The following is a 17,059-nucleotide window of genomic DNA, read 5'->3' on the forward strand; positions in this document are numbered from 1 at the left end:
AGGGGAAAGGGAGCCCAGACACTAGGGAAAGGTGTGGGGGAAGTGGAGACCTCCTAGTCTGGTCTAGCATCACCCTGCCTCAACTATCATCCCTATATTGCCTCCTCAGCAATCGCCGCACGCGTGCCTTCCCCTACTCTCCCTGGCGTAAGGCTACGGCTAGGGATGGAAGGAGACGAGCACTAGTCAACCTCCACTAAACTCTATAGACAACAAGGGTGGACAAAACAGGGGGAATTGGCTTAGCTTTAGATTAGATGAACTCCAAATAAGCACACGGCCTCAAGCTCCAGAGAGGACAAAGTACTGCTCCTGCTAAGCTTCACAAGTAGCAATTAATATAGCCAGCGACTCCTTCTCAGACACACTAGGCATATATACACCTAGGCCAGAGAGCTAATTAGCAAGAGAGAGGTAGCCGTGACATCACAGCAGCGCCTGTTCACATTTATTTTATTCTGTCTGGGGGTGATAAACATATATAGACACAGAGGGGTTGTCCAAGTTTGGGATGAAAGTCTGCAATCACTCATATGACTGCGGTCATCTGAATCTTCGCATCGCACGCTGTCAGGATTCTCCGATACCAGTGGCAAGAACAGCTGGTCACGTGGCTACAAGTATGTGTTTTGCATATATGTGGTCACGTGTCGATTAGACGTGCTTGTCAGTCTCACTCAGTTCCCTTGTATTGATTGAGGATGAGCACGTCTAGTCAGAATGTGACTGGAAGCATGCAAATCACATACTTGTGGTGGCATGACCGCCTGCTCTCTCTGCTGCATTGGAGAATTCTGACCGTGTGCGATGCGTGTGCTGTGAAGATTCAGAAGGCTGCAGTCATATAGAGTGATTGCAGACTTTCATCTCAGGCCTGGACAACCCTTTAACAGTACGTTCCCACTTTCAGGATTTGCTGCGGTTTTGACGCTGCAGAATTTTTGCACTTATTATCTAAATTAGTGGACACGCATTTTCAGTTTTTTACACATGCAGATTTTCCTCATCTAAGCAAGTCTATAAGGAAAGTCTACATGCTGACCCGCCAGAGAAATTGACATGCTACGGTCTGGAAAGACACCGCATGTCAGTGTCCAATGGTGATCCGCAAGTGCACAGATAGGTATAGTGGACATGTGATTTCTAGAAATCCCATCCACTATGCTGTAACATCTGGTCGCTGTGGTTTTGACACTGCATAAACACGTAGCATCAAAACTGCAGCAAATCCTGAACGCGAGAACGTACCCCATGCGTGTTTATGCAGCGTCGAACCCTAATCTCTATGAGAAAAGTCCGCAGGTGAAAAAAAAAAAACGGCACCGTTCATTTGCAAATTGAGCGGAAGCCTCCGGCGGCGGCTATTCCTCAGCGTCGGGGCAGCAGGCTGGTACGCATCGTGCGCACATACAGTGTGGCTAGCTGTAGCAATACTAGTGGTTAATGATGGTCTGGGGTCAGGTTTACTCTCTCTGACAGCCGTGTCTTTTGCTCTGCTGTGCACTCTGCAGCCTGTCCATTCCTCCTTCAGTTAATCCTTAACTAGGAGTGCATGGTCTGCAGTGAGGAGAAATGTGTGCAAAGTAATATGCTTCCATTGTCACAGGTGTCCTAATGTTCAGCTCAACCCTCTGGTCCCAGATTCAGGATCTCTACCTCATGCCCTGTGGTGACTGACAGACACAAACAGTGGCTCGGTGTGAGGGGCTCTGACTATTTTTTCACTGCCCTCTTCCCCAATTACCCAAGATAGTTGAACAATTTCAAACACAACCAACCCAAAGGGGGTTAACACCAACACACCCCCCCCCTCCCGCACAAGGTAAAAGAAACTGTTTACATTTCACACTCACAGAGCAGCCTGCTGTAGTGAGTCAGTCAGCAGAGACTCAGCCCTGCTCCCAGTCCCACTGTCTCCACAAGGCAGCTCTAATCATGATCCCGCTCAGGACAGGCTGCTCAGCCTCAACTCCCCTGGTGACTGTGCACGCAGCGCAGTGATCTAGAGGGGCGTATCTATGTACAGGACATCCGACGCCGGGCGCCCTGAACGCTGGGGCCCCATAGCAGTCGCGTGGTCTGCCTCTATGGATGGCACGCCACTGGCGCAAACCAGGGGTTAAAGGCTGCCAGAAAGAAAAAACTATTTTATATTGCATGTAATGTGCATGTAACTATATACTGTATATTTAGAAGTTTAAAGCAGGTAGGGAAAAAATGCTGCAAAGTAAGAATAATTTCACAGATAGAATGTTAATAGTTTATTGTTACCAACTAACAAAATGCAAAGTGAATGAACAACAGAGGAACCTAAATCAAATCAATGTCTGGTGTGACTACCCTGTGCCTTCAAAAGAGCATCATTTCTTCTATGTAGACTTGCTCACAATTATTGAAGGAACTCGGCAGGGAGTTTGTTTTAAACATCTTGGAAAACTAACCCCAGATTTTCTGTGGAAGTTGCTTGAGCAAATCCTTCTGTTTCTTCATGTAATCCCAGAAAGACAGGACGTTGTTGAGATCAGGGTTCTGTGGGGGCCGGATCATCACTTCCAGGACTTGTACTTTACTCTGAAGATCCTTATTAATGACATTGGTTGTTGTCCTGCTGCAGAATAAATTTGGAGACAGTCACACGCCTCCCTGATTTTATTGCATAATAGATACAGTTATATGAAAAAGTTTGGGCACCCCTAATAATCTTAAGCTTAATGTTTTATAAAAATTGGTGTTTTTGCAACAGCTATTTCAGTTTGATATATGTAATAACTGTTGGACACAGTAATGTTTCTGCCTTGAAATGAGGTTTATTGTACTAACAGAAAATGTGCAATCTGCATTCAAACAAAATTTGACAGGTTCATAAGTATGGGCACGCTTATCATTTTCTTGTTTTAAATACTCCTACCTACTTTTTACTGACTTACTAAAGCACTTTTTTTGGTTTTGTAACCTCATTGAGCTTTGAACTTCATAGCCAGGTGTATGCAATCATGAGAAAAGCTACTTAAAGTGGCCACTTACAAGTTGTTCTCCTGTTTGAATCTCCTCTGAAGAGTGGCATCATGGGCTCCTCAAAACAACTGTCAAATGATCTGAAAACAAAGATTATTCAACATAGTTGTTCAGGGGAAGGATACAAAAAGCTGTCTCAGAGATTTAACCTGACAGTTTCCACTGTGAGAAACATAGTAAGGAAATGGAAGAACACAGGGACAGTTCTTGTTAAGGCCAGAAGTGGCAGGCCAAGAAAAACATCAGAAAGGCAGAAAAGAATGGTGAGATCAGTCAAGGACAATCCTCAGACCACCTCCAGAGAGCTGCAGCATCAACTTGCTGCAGATGGTGTCACTGTGCATCGGTCAACTATACAACGCACTTTGCACAAGGAGAAGTTGTATGGGAGAGTGATGCGAAAGAAGCCGTTTCTGCAAGCATGCCACAAACAGAGTCAGCTGAGGTATGCAAAAGCACATTTGGAAAAGCCAGTTTCTTTTTGGAAGAAGGTCCCGTGGACTGATGAAACCAAGATTGAGTTGTTTGGTCATAAAAAAAGGCTTTATGCATGGCGGCAAAAAAACACAGCATTCCAAGAAAAACACTTGCTACCCACAGTAAAATTTGGTGGAGGTTCCATCATGCTTTGGGGCTGTGTGGCCAATGCCGGCACTGGGAATCTTGTTAAAGTTGAGGGACGCATGGATTCCCCTCAGTATCAGCAGATTCTTGACAATAATGTTCAAGAATCAGTGACAAAGTTGAAGTTACGCAGGGGATGGATCTTTCAGCAAGACAATGATCCAAAACACCGCTCCAAATCTACTCAGGCATTCATGCAGAGGAACAATTACAATGTTCTGGAATGGCCATCCCAGTCCCTAGACCTGAATATCATTGAATATCTGTGGGATCATTTGAAGAGGGCTGTCCATGCTCAGCGACCATCAAACTTAACTGAATTGGAATTGTTTTGTAAAGAGGAATAGTCAAAAATACCTTCATCCTGGATCCAGGAAATCATTAAAAGCTACAGGAAGCGACTAGAGGCTGTTATTTTTGCAAAAGGAGGATCTACTAAATATTAATGTCACTTTTCTGGTGAGGCGCCCATACTTATGCACCTGTCAAATTTTGTTTGAATGCAGATTGCACCTCATTTCAAGGCAGAAACATTACTGTGTCCAACAGTTATTGCATATATCAAACTGAAATAGCTGTTGCAAAAACACCAATTTTTATAAAACATTAAGCTTAAGATTAATAGTGGTGCCCAAACTTTTTCATATAACTGTAAGTAATTTCCTGTATTTTTCAACTTGGTTATTTCCACACTTTAACCCCTTTACCCCCGAGGATGGTTTGCACGTTAATGACCAGGCTAATTTTTACAATTCTGACCACTGTCAATTTATGAGGTAATTACTCTGGAACGCTTCAACGGATGCCCCTGATTCTGAGACTGTTTTTTCGTGACATATTGTACTTCATGATTTTGGTAAAATTTATTCGATACCACTTGCGTTTATTTGTGAAAAAAACGGAAATTTGGCGAAAATTTTGAAAATTTTGCAATTTTCAAAATTTGAATTTTTATGCCCTTAAATCAGAGAGATATGTCACACAAAATACTTAAGAAATAACATTTCCCACATGTGTACTTTACATCAGCACAATTTTGGAACCAAAATTTTTTTTTGTTAGGGAGCTAAAAGGGTTAAAACTTGTCCAGCGATTTCTCATTTTTCCAACAAAATTTGCAAAACCATTTTTTTAGGGACCACATCACATTTGAAGTCACTTTGAGAGGTCTTTATGACAGAAAATACCCAAAAGTTACACCATTCTAAAAACTGCACCCCTCAAGGTGCTCAAAACCACATTCAAGAACTTTATTAACCCTTCAGCTGCTTCACAGGAATTTTTGGAATGTGGAAGAAAAAAATGAATATTTAACTTTTTTCACAAAAATGTTACTTTACACCCAATTTTTTTTATTTTCACAAGGGTAACAAGAAAAAATGGACCCCAAAATTTGTTGTGCAATTTCCCCTGGGCACGCAGATACCCCATATGTGGGGAAAAACCACTGTTTGGGCGCACGGCAGGGCTCGGAAGGGAAGGAGCGCCATTTGACTTTTTGATTGTAAAATTTGCTTGAATAATTAGCGGACGCCATGTTGCATTTGGAGAGCCCCTGATGTGCCTAAACATTGGAGCTCCCCAACAAGTGACCCCATTTTGGAAACTATACCCCCCAAGGCACCTATCTAAATGCATAGTGAGCACTTGGAACCACCAGGTGCTTCACAAATTGATTCGCAAAAATGAAAAAGTATTTTTTTTTCCACTTTTTCATTTTTACGAATCAATTTGTGAAGCACCTGGGGGTTCCAAGTGCTCACTTTGCATCTAGATAGGTGCCTTGGGGGGTCTAGTTTCCAAAATGGGGTCACTTGTGGGGGAGCTCCAATGTTTGGGCATACAGGGACTCTCCAAATGCAACATGGTGTCCGCTAACAAATTGAATGGAAAATCGGCTCAAATTGTTAGCGAACACAATGTTGCGTTTGGAGAGCTCCTGTGTGCCTAAACATTGGAGCTCCCCCACAAGTGACCTCATTTTGGAAACTAGACCCCCCAAGGCACCTATCTAGATGCATAGTGAGCACTTGGAACCCCCAGGTGCTTCACAAATTGATTCGTAAAAATGAAAAAGTGGAAAAAAAAAAAAGGTTTTAATTTTAACGGATTCATTTGTGAAGCACCTTGGGGTTCCAAGTGCTCACTATGCATCTAGATAGGTGCCTTGGGGGGTCTAGTTTCCAAAATGGGGTCAATTGTGGGGGAGCCCCAACATTTAGGCACACAAAGGGCTCTCCAAACGCGACATGGTGTCCGCTAACAAATTGGAACCATGTCGCGTTTGGAGAGCCCCTGTGTGCCTAAACATTGGAGCTCCCCCACAAGTGCCCCCTTTTTGGAACGGATTCCTGATTTGTCAATTTTATAATGTAGTGTTATATGCCAGTTGTGTATTACAACCTGACAAACACTACACAACTGAAGTATGACAACCTGACGAACACTACGTTAGCTGTGTAGTGTTCGTCGGGTTCTCATACGTCAGAAATTAATTCAATAGTCCATGGAGGTATGGTATCTTCTGAAGCAGTCTTTCATGCAGAGGCCAGGTTTGTCGAGGCAGTTGTCACATTCGTAAATGGTGTCCTTGCGTATTCCTCTTCGGTAGCACACTCGGCACTTCTTTTGTGACTTACCCTTTTTTCCGCTGTGAGGGATCTGCCCCGGGAAATGCTGGCCCGGTACAATTCGAGGTCCTTCAGTTCCAGAAGTAGTGGGACCCGCTCCGCCACCACTGCCAAATATCAGATAACTGTCTCCTGAAAGTGAAGATACGACGCAGAAGTCTGGCCTGCACATTGAGACAGAAGGAAAGCGTTGTGCATTGCCATCTGAACAATGTGCACGGCCAGCTTCTTATACCATACCTTGGCCTTTCTCAAAGCACTGTACGGCTGGAGGACTTGATCGGAGAGATCAACTCCCCCCATGTACTTGTTGTACCCCACTACACAGTCCTGTGTAGTGGAACCTCTTACAGTGCTGAGGGTGCAGCCATCACCATGTATGGTGGTCAAGAGAAGGACATCCCTCTTGTCCTTGTACTTGACCACCAACAGGTGGTCGCTACATTGGGCTCTGCTCTCACCCCTTCTGAGCAGCTGCCCAATTAGTGTCTTTGGGAGGCCTTTCTGATTTTTGCAGACAGTACCGCAAGCTGCGGTATGTCGCACAGAGAGGAACTTGAAGAGTGGGATACTTGTATAAAAGTTATCCACGTACAGGTGATAACCTTTATCCAGCAGTGGGTGCACCAAGTCCCACACAATTTTCCCACTCACTCCCCGAACAGGGGGGCATTCAAGGGGTTCAATCCGGGAGTCCTTCCCTTCATAAACTCTAAACTTGTGAGTGTACCCTGAGGTACTCTCACAAAGTTTATACAGCTTGATCCCGTACTTGGACCTTTTACTGGGCAGGTACTGCCGGAATCCAAGCCGCCCCTTAAAAGAAATTAAGGACTCATCCACGCAGATGTCCCTTTGGGGCACGTACACTTCACCAAACTTGTTGTTTAAGTGCTCGATGACCGGCCGAACTTTGAAAAGACGATCAAAGTTCGGGTCATCGAGTGCAGGACACCTTGCATTATCTTGGTAATGCAAGAACTTGTGGATGGCCTCAAAACGTTTCCGGATCATCACCATTCGGAACACTGGAGTGTTATACAAAACGTCAACACTCCAGTATTGCCGAATCTCTGTTATTTTCAGGATCCCCATACGAAGGACCAGGCCCCAAAACTTCATCATTTCTTCTGCGTCTACAGGAGACCAGTTAGAAAATGATGAAGAGGGGTTTTGTTCCAAAAATTGATGAGCATACAAATTAGTTTGGCCCACCATGAGGTTTATAAAATCCTCAGAGAAAAAGACTTTGAAAAAGTCTATTTCTGTGAGGCCGGTGGTGTCAAACTTGATTCCTAATTCCGCCACGAAATCAGGAATCAATGGCTCAAAATTTTCCGGGGGCGAGATCCATATGGGGTCAGTATTGGGGGGCGCTGGAACATCTTCTCTCCTGCGACGACTGCGGGGGGGTCCAGGAGAACCTGAGGAAGAAGAGGAGGAAGAAGAGTAGGAAGAGGAGGACGATGAGGCGTCAGAAAAGCAAAGAAATGTGGGATCCTCGCCCTCGCTGTCGGTCTCAGTGTCGGAGGCAACAAAGAGTATGCCTCCTCCGCTGAATAGCGAGTTTGGGATGAGCCGGCCATTTTTTTTTTCCCATGTATGTGGTGCGTGTGTGTCAGTTCTTTATTTAGTGTGTGTGTGTCAGTGTGCTTGGTGTGAACTTTTTTTTCCTGAAAAAAAAAGAGAAAAAAAAGAACTACCGTAGGTGGTTCAAACAGCGAGCACCAGTGCGGATCGGTGAACTATGTCACCAATCAACTCTCGGCAGCTGCAGGGTGTGTGCGTGGATGTGGTGCAAAGGTGGGGGGGAGAATTGACAGAGACAAGAAAAAGAAGAGGAAGAAAGGAAAAAAAAAGAAAAAAAGAAAAGTCGTGAAAACAGCGTACACAGAAAAGAAAAAAAGAAAAGTCGTGAAAACAGCGAACACAGAAAAGAAAAGTCGTGAAAACAGCGAACACAGAAAAGAAAAAAAGAAAAGTCGTGAAAACAACGAACACAGAAAAGAAAAAAAGAAAAGTCGTGAAAACAGCGAACACAGAAAAGAAAAAAAGAAAAGTCGTGAAAACAGCGAACACAGAAAAGAAAAAAAGAAAAGTCGTGAAAACAGCGAACACAGAAAAGAAAAAAAGAAAAGTCGTGAAAACAGCGAACACAGAAAAGAAAAAAAGAAAAGTCGTGAAAACAGCGAACACAGAAAAGAAAAAAAGAAAAGTCGTGAAAACAGCGAACACAGAAAAGAAAAAAAGAAAAGTCGTGAAAACAGTGAACACAGAAAAGAAAAAAAGAAAAGTCGTGAAAACAGCGAACACAGAAAAGAAAAAAAGAAAAGTCGTGAAAACAGCGAACACAGAAAAGAAAAAAAGAAAAGTCGTGAAAACAGCGAACACAGAAAAGAAAAAAAGAAAAGTCGTGAAAACAGCGAACACAGAAAAGAAAAAAAGAAAAGTCGTGAAAACAGCGAACACAGAAAAGAAAAAAAGAAAAGTCGTGAAAACAGCGAACACAGAAAAGAAAAAAAGAAAAGTCGTGAAAACAGCGAACACAGAAAAGAAAAAAAGAAAAGTCGTGAAAACAGCGAACACAGAAAAGAAAAAAAGAAAAGTCGTGAAAACAGCGAACACAGAAAAGAAAAAAAGAAAAGTCGTGAAAACAGCGAACACAGAAAAGAAAAAAAGAAAAGTCGTGAAAACAGCGAACACAGAAAAGAAAAAAAGAAAAGTCGTGAAAACAGCGAACACAGAAAAGAAAAAAAGAAAAGTCGTGAAAACAGCGAACACAGAAAAGAAAAAAAGAAAAGTCGTGAAAACAGCGAACACAGAAAAGAAAAAAAGAAAAGTCGTGAAAACAGCGAACACAGAAAAGAAAAAAAGAAAAGTCGTGAAAACAGCGAACACAGAAAAGAAAAAAAGAAAAGTCGTGAAAACAGCGAACACAGAAAAGAAAAAAAGAAAAGTCGTGAAAACAGCGAACACAGAAAAGAAAAAAAGAAAAGTCGTGAAAACAGCGAACACAGAAAAGAAAAAAAGAAAAGTCGTGAAAACAGCGAACACAGAAAAGAAAAAAAGAAAAGTCGTGAAAACAGCGAACACAGAAAAGAAAAAAAGAAAAGTCGTGAAAACAGCGAACACAGAAAAGAAAAAAAGAAAAGTCGTGAAAACAGCGAACACAGAAAAGAAAAAAAGAAAAGTCGTGAAAACAGCGAACACAGAAAAGAAAAAAAGAAAAGTCGTGAAAACAGCGAACACAGAAAAGAAAAAAAGAAAAGTCGTGAAAACAGCGAACACAGAAAAGAAAAAAAGAAAAGTCGTGAAAACAGCGAACACAGAAAAGAAAAAAAGAAAAGTCGTGAAAACAGCGAACACAGAAAAGAAAAAAAGAAAAGTCGTGAAAACAGCGAACACAAAAAATAAAAAAAGAAAAGTCGTGAAAAGCAGCGAGCACGGACGTTGATCAGTGACGTAGACGCTGCTCAGCGCTCGGCCGCTGCAGGACGCACGAAAAAAAAAATTGGTAAAAGGAGGGGGGGGGTGGATGAGGGGAGAACAGAGATGCACTTACCAAAGTCTTCTCTGTTATTCTTTCAGCAGGATCAGCAGCAGGTTCTGGAAGAGGCTCAGGAGCAGGATCCGCAGGATAAGGAGCTGGAGACCGACGACCCAGGAGGCAGGAGCAGGAGATCCAGGACCCTGAACAGCAGCCGGACACCGAAGCTGAAGATCCAGCAGCCTGAAGAGCTCAGCAGATGCCGGAGCAAAAGATCCAGGATCCTGGACAGCGGTAGCAGCGACTGGAGCAGGTAGGAGGAGGTCTTGTAGTGTCACAGAAGATTGTGGAACTACAAGGCCCAGCACAGAGTGATCAGACGTGACCGCTCTGTAGAGATCCTCACAAAGTGTGAGGATCTTCAGGGCGGTCACAGGGGGGTGACAGGCAGGTCACAGGCCGGTCACCACCCGGTCAGGTACTCTGATTGGTGTGATTGATGATGACATCGATCGCACCAATCAGAGATGGCTGGGGCCTGCGCACGCACCACAGGGGATTACAGGGAGGTAACAGGCAGGTCACAAGCCGGTCACCGCCCTGTGACCGCCGTGTCACCTGTGTTCATGTACTCTGATTGGAGCGATCGATGTCATCATCAATCGCTCCAATCAGAGCTGGCTGGCGGCTGGCAGGGGGCTTGTATGACTTCACAGGGGGTCATGGGGAGGTGACAGGCAGGTCACAAGCCGGTCACCTCCCCGTGACCGCCCTGTTACTGCGCGGTCCCGCTGTGATCGGTGCGATCGATTTGATCGGCGATCGCACCGATCCTAGCAGTTTGGGGAGAGGGCTGGGGTTACTAGGCAACAGCCTAGGATCGGTGCTCTTAGGAGCACCGATCCTGGGCTGCACAGCACTGTTTCCGGCAATCTGATTGCCGGAAACAGTGAGAAATGCTGTGATTGGCTGTTCAGAATTGAACAGCCAATCACAGTGATCGTGGGTGCGGGGGGGGGCGGCGCCACCCCCCGAGATGCCGGCGCCATCTACCCTGAGGTAAGATGGCACCTGAATTTTAATTTTATCACCGCGACTTCGGTCGCGGTGCCGCTTTAAAGATAGGGCGTACTAATACGTATCAGGTCCATAAGTCCCAGGGCTCAGATACGTATTAGTACGCCTTGGGTCAGAAAGGGGTTAATAACGCTAGGGTCACACAACAGTATTTGTTCTCATCCGAGGGAATTAGGCCAATTATGCTAATCATACTCTGATCAGATCATAGTGTGATCACAGTGTGATCCGATTTTTTTCACAAGAGGAGAAGATGGAATAAAAAATATCTCCATCTTCTCCATTTTGTCAGTCTATAAAAATTGGACTGCACTCAAGTCATCTGAGTGTAGTCTGATTTTTTTTCCACACACTTGCAATTTTTTTTTTTACCTCAGCCAGACTTTGTCCGAGGAAAAATTTGGACATGTCTATAGCCCTTTAGAATAACATTGGTAAGGGGATGATATGATTTGTCGATTCGCTCTCGGACCGAAAATATGGTCGTCTGCATGAGCCCTAAACCTTTTGTACAGTACTATGTATGTGTATAAATATCGTTACCATGCCTTTTCACCACTGGAGAGATTGTGGTCCAAACATACTTCTTGTAGTCAGTGTCTACCCTCTCTAAATGATGGTCACATTGAGCCCACTAAGGTATGATTAATTCTAGAGTAGGCCTCCATCTATGACATTTATATGGTCCAATAGGTCACAAGGACAAAGGATGTTCCTGTTAAATTGTATGTCTTCTGCCCAAGCCAATGCATCTGCTGAATCAAACTTTTTCTTTTTTTCTGCAAGACCCAAATAATTGAATTCCACAAATGACCAAATTATTTCCTGATATCCTTTTATATTCCATCTCTTACACAACGATCAAACATTTAGCAGACATAGAGGTCAGACTTCTTGGCTCCATTCCCGACACATGAGGATTAGTCTGCCAAGTTGTGCTCAAAACAAAACATGTTATGGAAAATAAGTCTCACTTTTGGATTACTGTAGTTTGGCATTGTTGCACATTTATTGTCGTGTTTGACAGTTTGTTCAACATCAGAAGAGATCATGTTCTGGTCAAAGAGCTGAGATAAAAAGTAAGAGAGGCCGTACTCAGCCACAGGCTTTAGAGGGAGGCAGGCATGACAGGGTTAATGCGGGATACAGGAGGAAGGACTTGCTTAGATAGGGGTGACTAGGGTTTGGGTAGGTGCTTATCTTCAATTTGATTGGTGTAGATTGTAGGGGAGGGTATTTTTGGGGGTAGGGGCATGTGTGAAGGACTTACCCGGGAGCCTCTCAGCGCGGGAGCGGTGACGATCGCTCCGCCCATCTTCCGGCAGGCGAGGACGATTTAGCAATGGAGGGTCAGGTTCCGGCCGGCTCGGCCCACACCGCTAGCTCCGCCCACAATGCGGTCGCGGCGGCCGTCAATCATAAAGCTGCAGGCATGCAGCGGGTGGCTGGCTCTGTAGATGCGAGGTCAAGCAGCAACAGTCACGCGGAGGTGACTCAAAGATACGGGCAGCACAGTGCTGGCCCAGCCCCTTTATCTGTTATGACAGCTGGTCACGACTGTAGCCAGGCTGGCTGCAGCCATTGGTCACCGTATGCAACGACAAATGTTGGGTCAGGATCAGAGTCGATAGCGGGGCAGCAAGTCGTTGGCCCCTCAGGTCTCACTCCCACGCCACACCGGGGCCTACAAGGATCGGATGATGGATGTCGATTCAGGATTAGCGGCTGCTGGGTTCACAGCACCTAGGCAGCCAGGTGAGTCGTCCCAAACTTTTCCTTTCAGGCTCCCATTACCATCCTTAGCATTTAATAATCAGGGCGTTCCTGGAGGGGTTGACGGGAGCATTAGTTTACTCATGCAGGGTTTAAGGGATTTAGCAGTTTTACTGGGGACGGGGACAAATGAGTCACAAGGCACAGTATCGCCTACTTCTGCATGGCTGGGTAATTTTCAATCGCCTCAGCTGGGACAGAGTGGGTTAGGTAGCTCCAACATGGAGCTTTTGAGGGGCTCCAATACAACGGGCGCAGCGGGAGCTAATTTGTCATCAGGCGAAGCTAACAAGGGCATTTCAGGACCTACACAAATTGGGGGAGGTGAGGGCGAAAAAGAAAAAGATGATAATGTAAGATTAGATGATATGGCAAAAGGGGAAGTTTATGTTTGCTTTGAGGGGCCTCTGGGGGCTCATTTGAAGCCTGAGGTCAGGAAGAAGATATGGAAAGAGGAATATGTAGACATATTCTCTTTACTTCCATTGGAACGCTTCAATCTAGATAGGGCTAGAAAGGATGATTCCAAGAAGGAGGATGAAGAAAAACGAAGGTACCGCCTGATACCACGGACCTTTACGAACTGGTTGCAGGCGTTCGCGATATTAGCCAATGTAATAGGTGAGAAAGCTCCTGAAAATTGTTCGGGGTTTTCTGTTACTTAGATGCAATCGGGGAAGCTTATAGGGTTTATGGGGGACAGGGCTGGTTACGCTATGACGAACAATTTCGTCAGAGGAAAGCGGTGCGTCCTAGTATCCGTTGGGACCATAAGGATATTGCCCTATGGCTGAAGGTAACAGCACCGAGCAGGAGTGGTCATACTAATCAGCCCTTTCTCGGGAGCGGCGGCGGTCTCGGACAGGCGGGACACTCGTCAGCTATTCAAAGAGGATTATGTTTCCTTTTCAATGAAGGATCCTGTAAGTTCGGAAATAAGTGTAAATTTAAACACGATTGCTCCTCATGCGGTGGCAGCCATAGCGCATACAGATGTTTCAGAGGGGGTAAATTCAGAAGCAGTGAAGGCAATGAAAAAAGGGGTGATGCCGCTGCGTCTGGCAGAGATGCAGCTATTTCTAAATAGATACCCAGACAGGGCAGTGACCTCGCTATTAGAAGAGGGTTTTGATGTTGGTTTTAGGATACCGTTCATGGATAGCAAGAATCCATTTCATGCAAAAAATTTAAAATCCGCGTTACAGTTTCCAGAGGTGGTTGCAGAAAAATTAAGAAAGGAAGTGTCTTTAGGGAGAATGGCTGGGCCTTTTGCCTACAAGCCCTTAAAAAACTTACGTGTGTCTCCATTAGGCATTGTCCCAAAAAAGGAATTGGGTAAATATAGGCTAATTCATCATCTCTCCTTTCCAAAGGGCACGTCGGTGAATGATGGTATTGACCCTGATTTGTGTTCAGTGAGTTATACTTCCTTTGATATGGCAGTTGGTTGGGTTCGGTTTTTTGGAAAGGGGGCATTATTGGCAAAAACTGACATAGAGGCGGCTTTTAGGCTGTTACCAGTACACCCGGAGAGCATTTATTGGGTTGCTATTGGAATGGTAGCTTTTTTGCAGACCGGTATCTCCCGATGGGTTGCTCGCTGTCCTGTGCGTACTTTGAAACATTCAGTACATTCCTTGAATGGGTTGTTAAGGATGTTTCCGGTTTGAATTCCTGCATTCATTATCTGGATGATTTCTTATATGTTGGTCCTGCTAATTCTCCCGATTGTTCGGTGTTGTTGCACACTATGGAGAGTGTGGCTACGAAGTTTGGAGTGCCATTGGCTGTCGAGAAGACTGTAGGTCCGGTGACGTCTTTGAGTTTTCTCAGTATTTTCATCGACACAGTTAAAATGGAGTGTAGGCTTCCCGCTGAAAAGGTTGTTGATCTGTTGGAACTGGTATCCAGAGTTAAAAAGCTGCATAAAATTGAAAATTTGAATTTCGCGTGTCATATTATGCCAATGGGCAGGGCATTCTGTAGGCGTTTATCATTAGCAACGGCTGGAGCTAAATCACTTCATCACTTCATTAGGTTGCGTAAGGAGTTACGGGATGATTTAGGAATTTGGGCCCAATTTTTGGAGTCTTATAACGGCAAGTCGGTCTGGATTGCCCCAGTCGTGAATGCCAGTGAATTGGGATTGTGCATAGATGTGTCAAAGGAACAAGGTTTTGCTATCCTGTTTCGTGGTAGTTGGTTTGAGGAAAAATGGCCAGCGTCATGGCGTGATCGGAATTTGTTGGATAATCATACATTGATCAATCTTTTCCCCATCGTGGTCTCTCTGGCACTATGGGGTGAGTACTTTCAGAATAAAAAGATTTGTTTTTCTTGCAAGAACCAAGGGGTAGTGTTAGCTATCAATTCTCTGCCGACTGCGTCGCCACTAGTAGTAAAAGTGTTGCAACGGCTGGTGCTGATTAGCTTATCTTGGAACATGTGGATAGTGGCGGAGTTCAGGTTGGACCCTTTAATCTCAACCGTTAATGCTGTTTCTCATTCGCAGTGGGATCAGTTCCGGTTGCCGGCTCCTCAGGCATCGTCGACTGGTTTGGTATGCCCTCCAGAACTATGGAACCTTCCCTTCGAGCTGTAAAGAAATTGATCGGTCAATCATTATCTACAAGGACCTGGTCATCATATGAGGTTGCTTGGCAGCAGTGGGAGGAATGGAAAGCTACTATGCGAGATCCTTTAGAGAGTGATAGCCTTTTATTGTTATTGGTTGGTCATTGCTGGGAGGAAGGTTGGTCGGTGCCAAAAATTAATAATTTTATGGCAGGCTTGGCTTTTGGTTTTAAAATAAGGGGTCTTCCAGACGTAACAAAAGCAACTTTGGTCCGCCAGGCATTGAAAGGTGGGCGAAAAGGCTGGAAGGTGAGAGACTGCAGGTGGCCCATATCATATGGATTATTGTTAACACTGGGACAACTTCTTGGGTCAGTTTGTAAGTCTCCACAGGAAGTCAAACTATTTCGGCTAGCTTTTTCTTTGGCCTTTTTTGGGGCGTTACGTTTAGTGGAGTTGGTTAGCCCATCAAGATTTGTCAGTGGGGGTCTTTTGAAGGATGACGTGGACTTATATTCGGATAGGGTAGAGGTTTTCATTCGTTTTTCAAAGACCGATCAATTCAGGAAAGGGTGTAAAGTGGTATTGTTCGCAGTCGCTGGGTCTGACATGTGTCCTGTTCGTTGTTTGAGTGAATTTGGGCCAGGTGTAGGGGGGTTCAAATCACCATTATTGGTTCATGACGACGGTTCCTTTTTGTCTCGCTTTCAAGTGATAGCCGTGCTGAAGAAGTGTCTGAAAGCTGGCGGCATTTCGCCAAAAGATTTTAGCGGTCACTCTTTCAGGATTGGTGCAGCCACTGAGGCAGCCAGGAGGGGGTTGGGTGACAGGTTGGTTAAAAAAATTGGGCGTTGGGAATCCATACTGTTTAGGTCTTACATACGCCCGGCTTGGGTATAATGAAGAGCATGTTTTAAGTTCTGGTTTGATGTTAATGTCTCTCAGAGTCATATTTTGTTTAACTTTACAGATGTGGGTCCCCGACTCGTATGGATCATGGGCCATTCTTTTGTTTTCTGGGCTGCACTGCGAGCAGCGGTGAGGCCGGCTGGTCGTCAGTTGGGATTTTCGGAGGATGAAGCTATTCTTCGGTGGATTGGAAAGCAGGGAATGGTTTGGCGTCAACTTCTGGCGGAATTCCATCACTTTGTAAGGCTTGATCGGGTCCCTGATTTGCTGCTGTTACATTTAGGTGGTAATGACCTGTTTAAGAGGTCGTGTAGGGAACTTATCAAAGATATCAAATTTGATATACTAAGATTGTGGGCAATGTTTCCGAAGGTTTTAGTTATCTGATCAGACATTGTTCCACGGAAAATCTGGCGAGGGGCCCGATCAAATGATGGAATCAATAGGGCCCGGGTAAAAATAAACAGGGCGGTGATGCGTTTCATGGTGAGAAATGGGGCCTTGGCCATACGTCATTTGGAATTAGAGTCGGGAGAAGGGGAGTTGGTATGGATATGTGGTGCCTGGCAATTCAAGAAGGCATAGAAAAAGGTTTTAGAGTGTGGAGGGACACAAATATTTGAGGCGTCAGAATATTTGTGCTCATGGCATGGGGGGATCATCGAAGTTGGTGTTCATGGTTAATGGTGGATCAGTGGGGGGGGGCCTCAGGAAGTTCTGGACCCCCCTACATGGTATTCAGTGGTCTCAGGTGGTTGATCCCATGGGGAATGGATCAGAGGACCCGTGATTTGGGCATGTTTCATTGGCCAGGCTGTTTGAACTGGTGCCTCCGAGCTGGTGCTTAGAGGCTAGAGGTAATACGCAATCTAGCCTGAGACATAAGGACACAATTGGTTTTTTGGTTTAAAATAGTTTGGGGCTTTGAGGACCACCCCTTTAGGATATAGTTTATAATGTTTGTATTTAT

The 17,059-nt window shown here is 44.8% G+C and overlaps 1 protein-coding gene across 1 annotated transcript; it reads left to right on the plus strand.

Annotated features, from left to right (window-relative positions):
* Positions 1-12,974: 12,974 nt before the first annotated feature.
* Positions 12,975-16,080, plus strand: LOC141155516 (uncharacterized). Its single transcript, XM_073642384.1, has 2 exons — positions 12,975-13,227; positions 15,119-16,080. The coding sequence occupies exons 1-2, from the start codon at positions 12,975-12,977 to the stop codon at positions 16,078-16,080; spliced, it is 1,215 nt and encodes a 404-aa protein (XP_073498485.1).
* Positions 16,081-17,059: the final 979 nt, after the last annotated feature.

Source organism: Phyllobates terribilis, unplaced genomic scaffold, assembly GCF_046119375.1.
Source record: "Phyllobates terribilis strain yellow unplaced genomic scaffold, ASM4611937v1 Scaffold_7__3_contigs__length_470593459, whole genome shotgun sequence".
NCBI lineage: Eukaryota > Metazoa > Chordata > Amphibia > Anura > Dendrobatidae > Phyllobates > Phyllobates terribilis.

Excerpts from the sequence above, each read along its gene's own strand:
- LOC141155516 (XM_073642384.1), top strand. The coding sequence starts at position 12,975 with ATGGCAAAAGGGGAAGTTTATGTTTGCTTTGAGGGGCCTCTGGGGGCT. Across the intron at positions 13,228-15,118 it reads GATATTAGCCAATGTAATAG|TGGGATCAGTTCCGGTTGCC; the intron begins GTGAGAAAGCTC and ends TCTCATTCGCAG.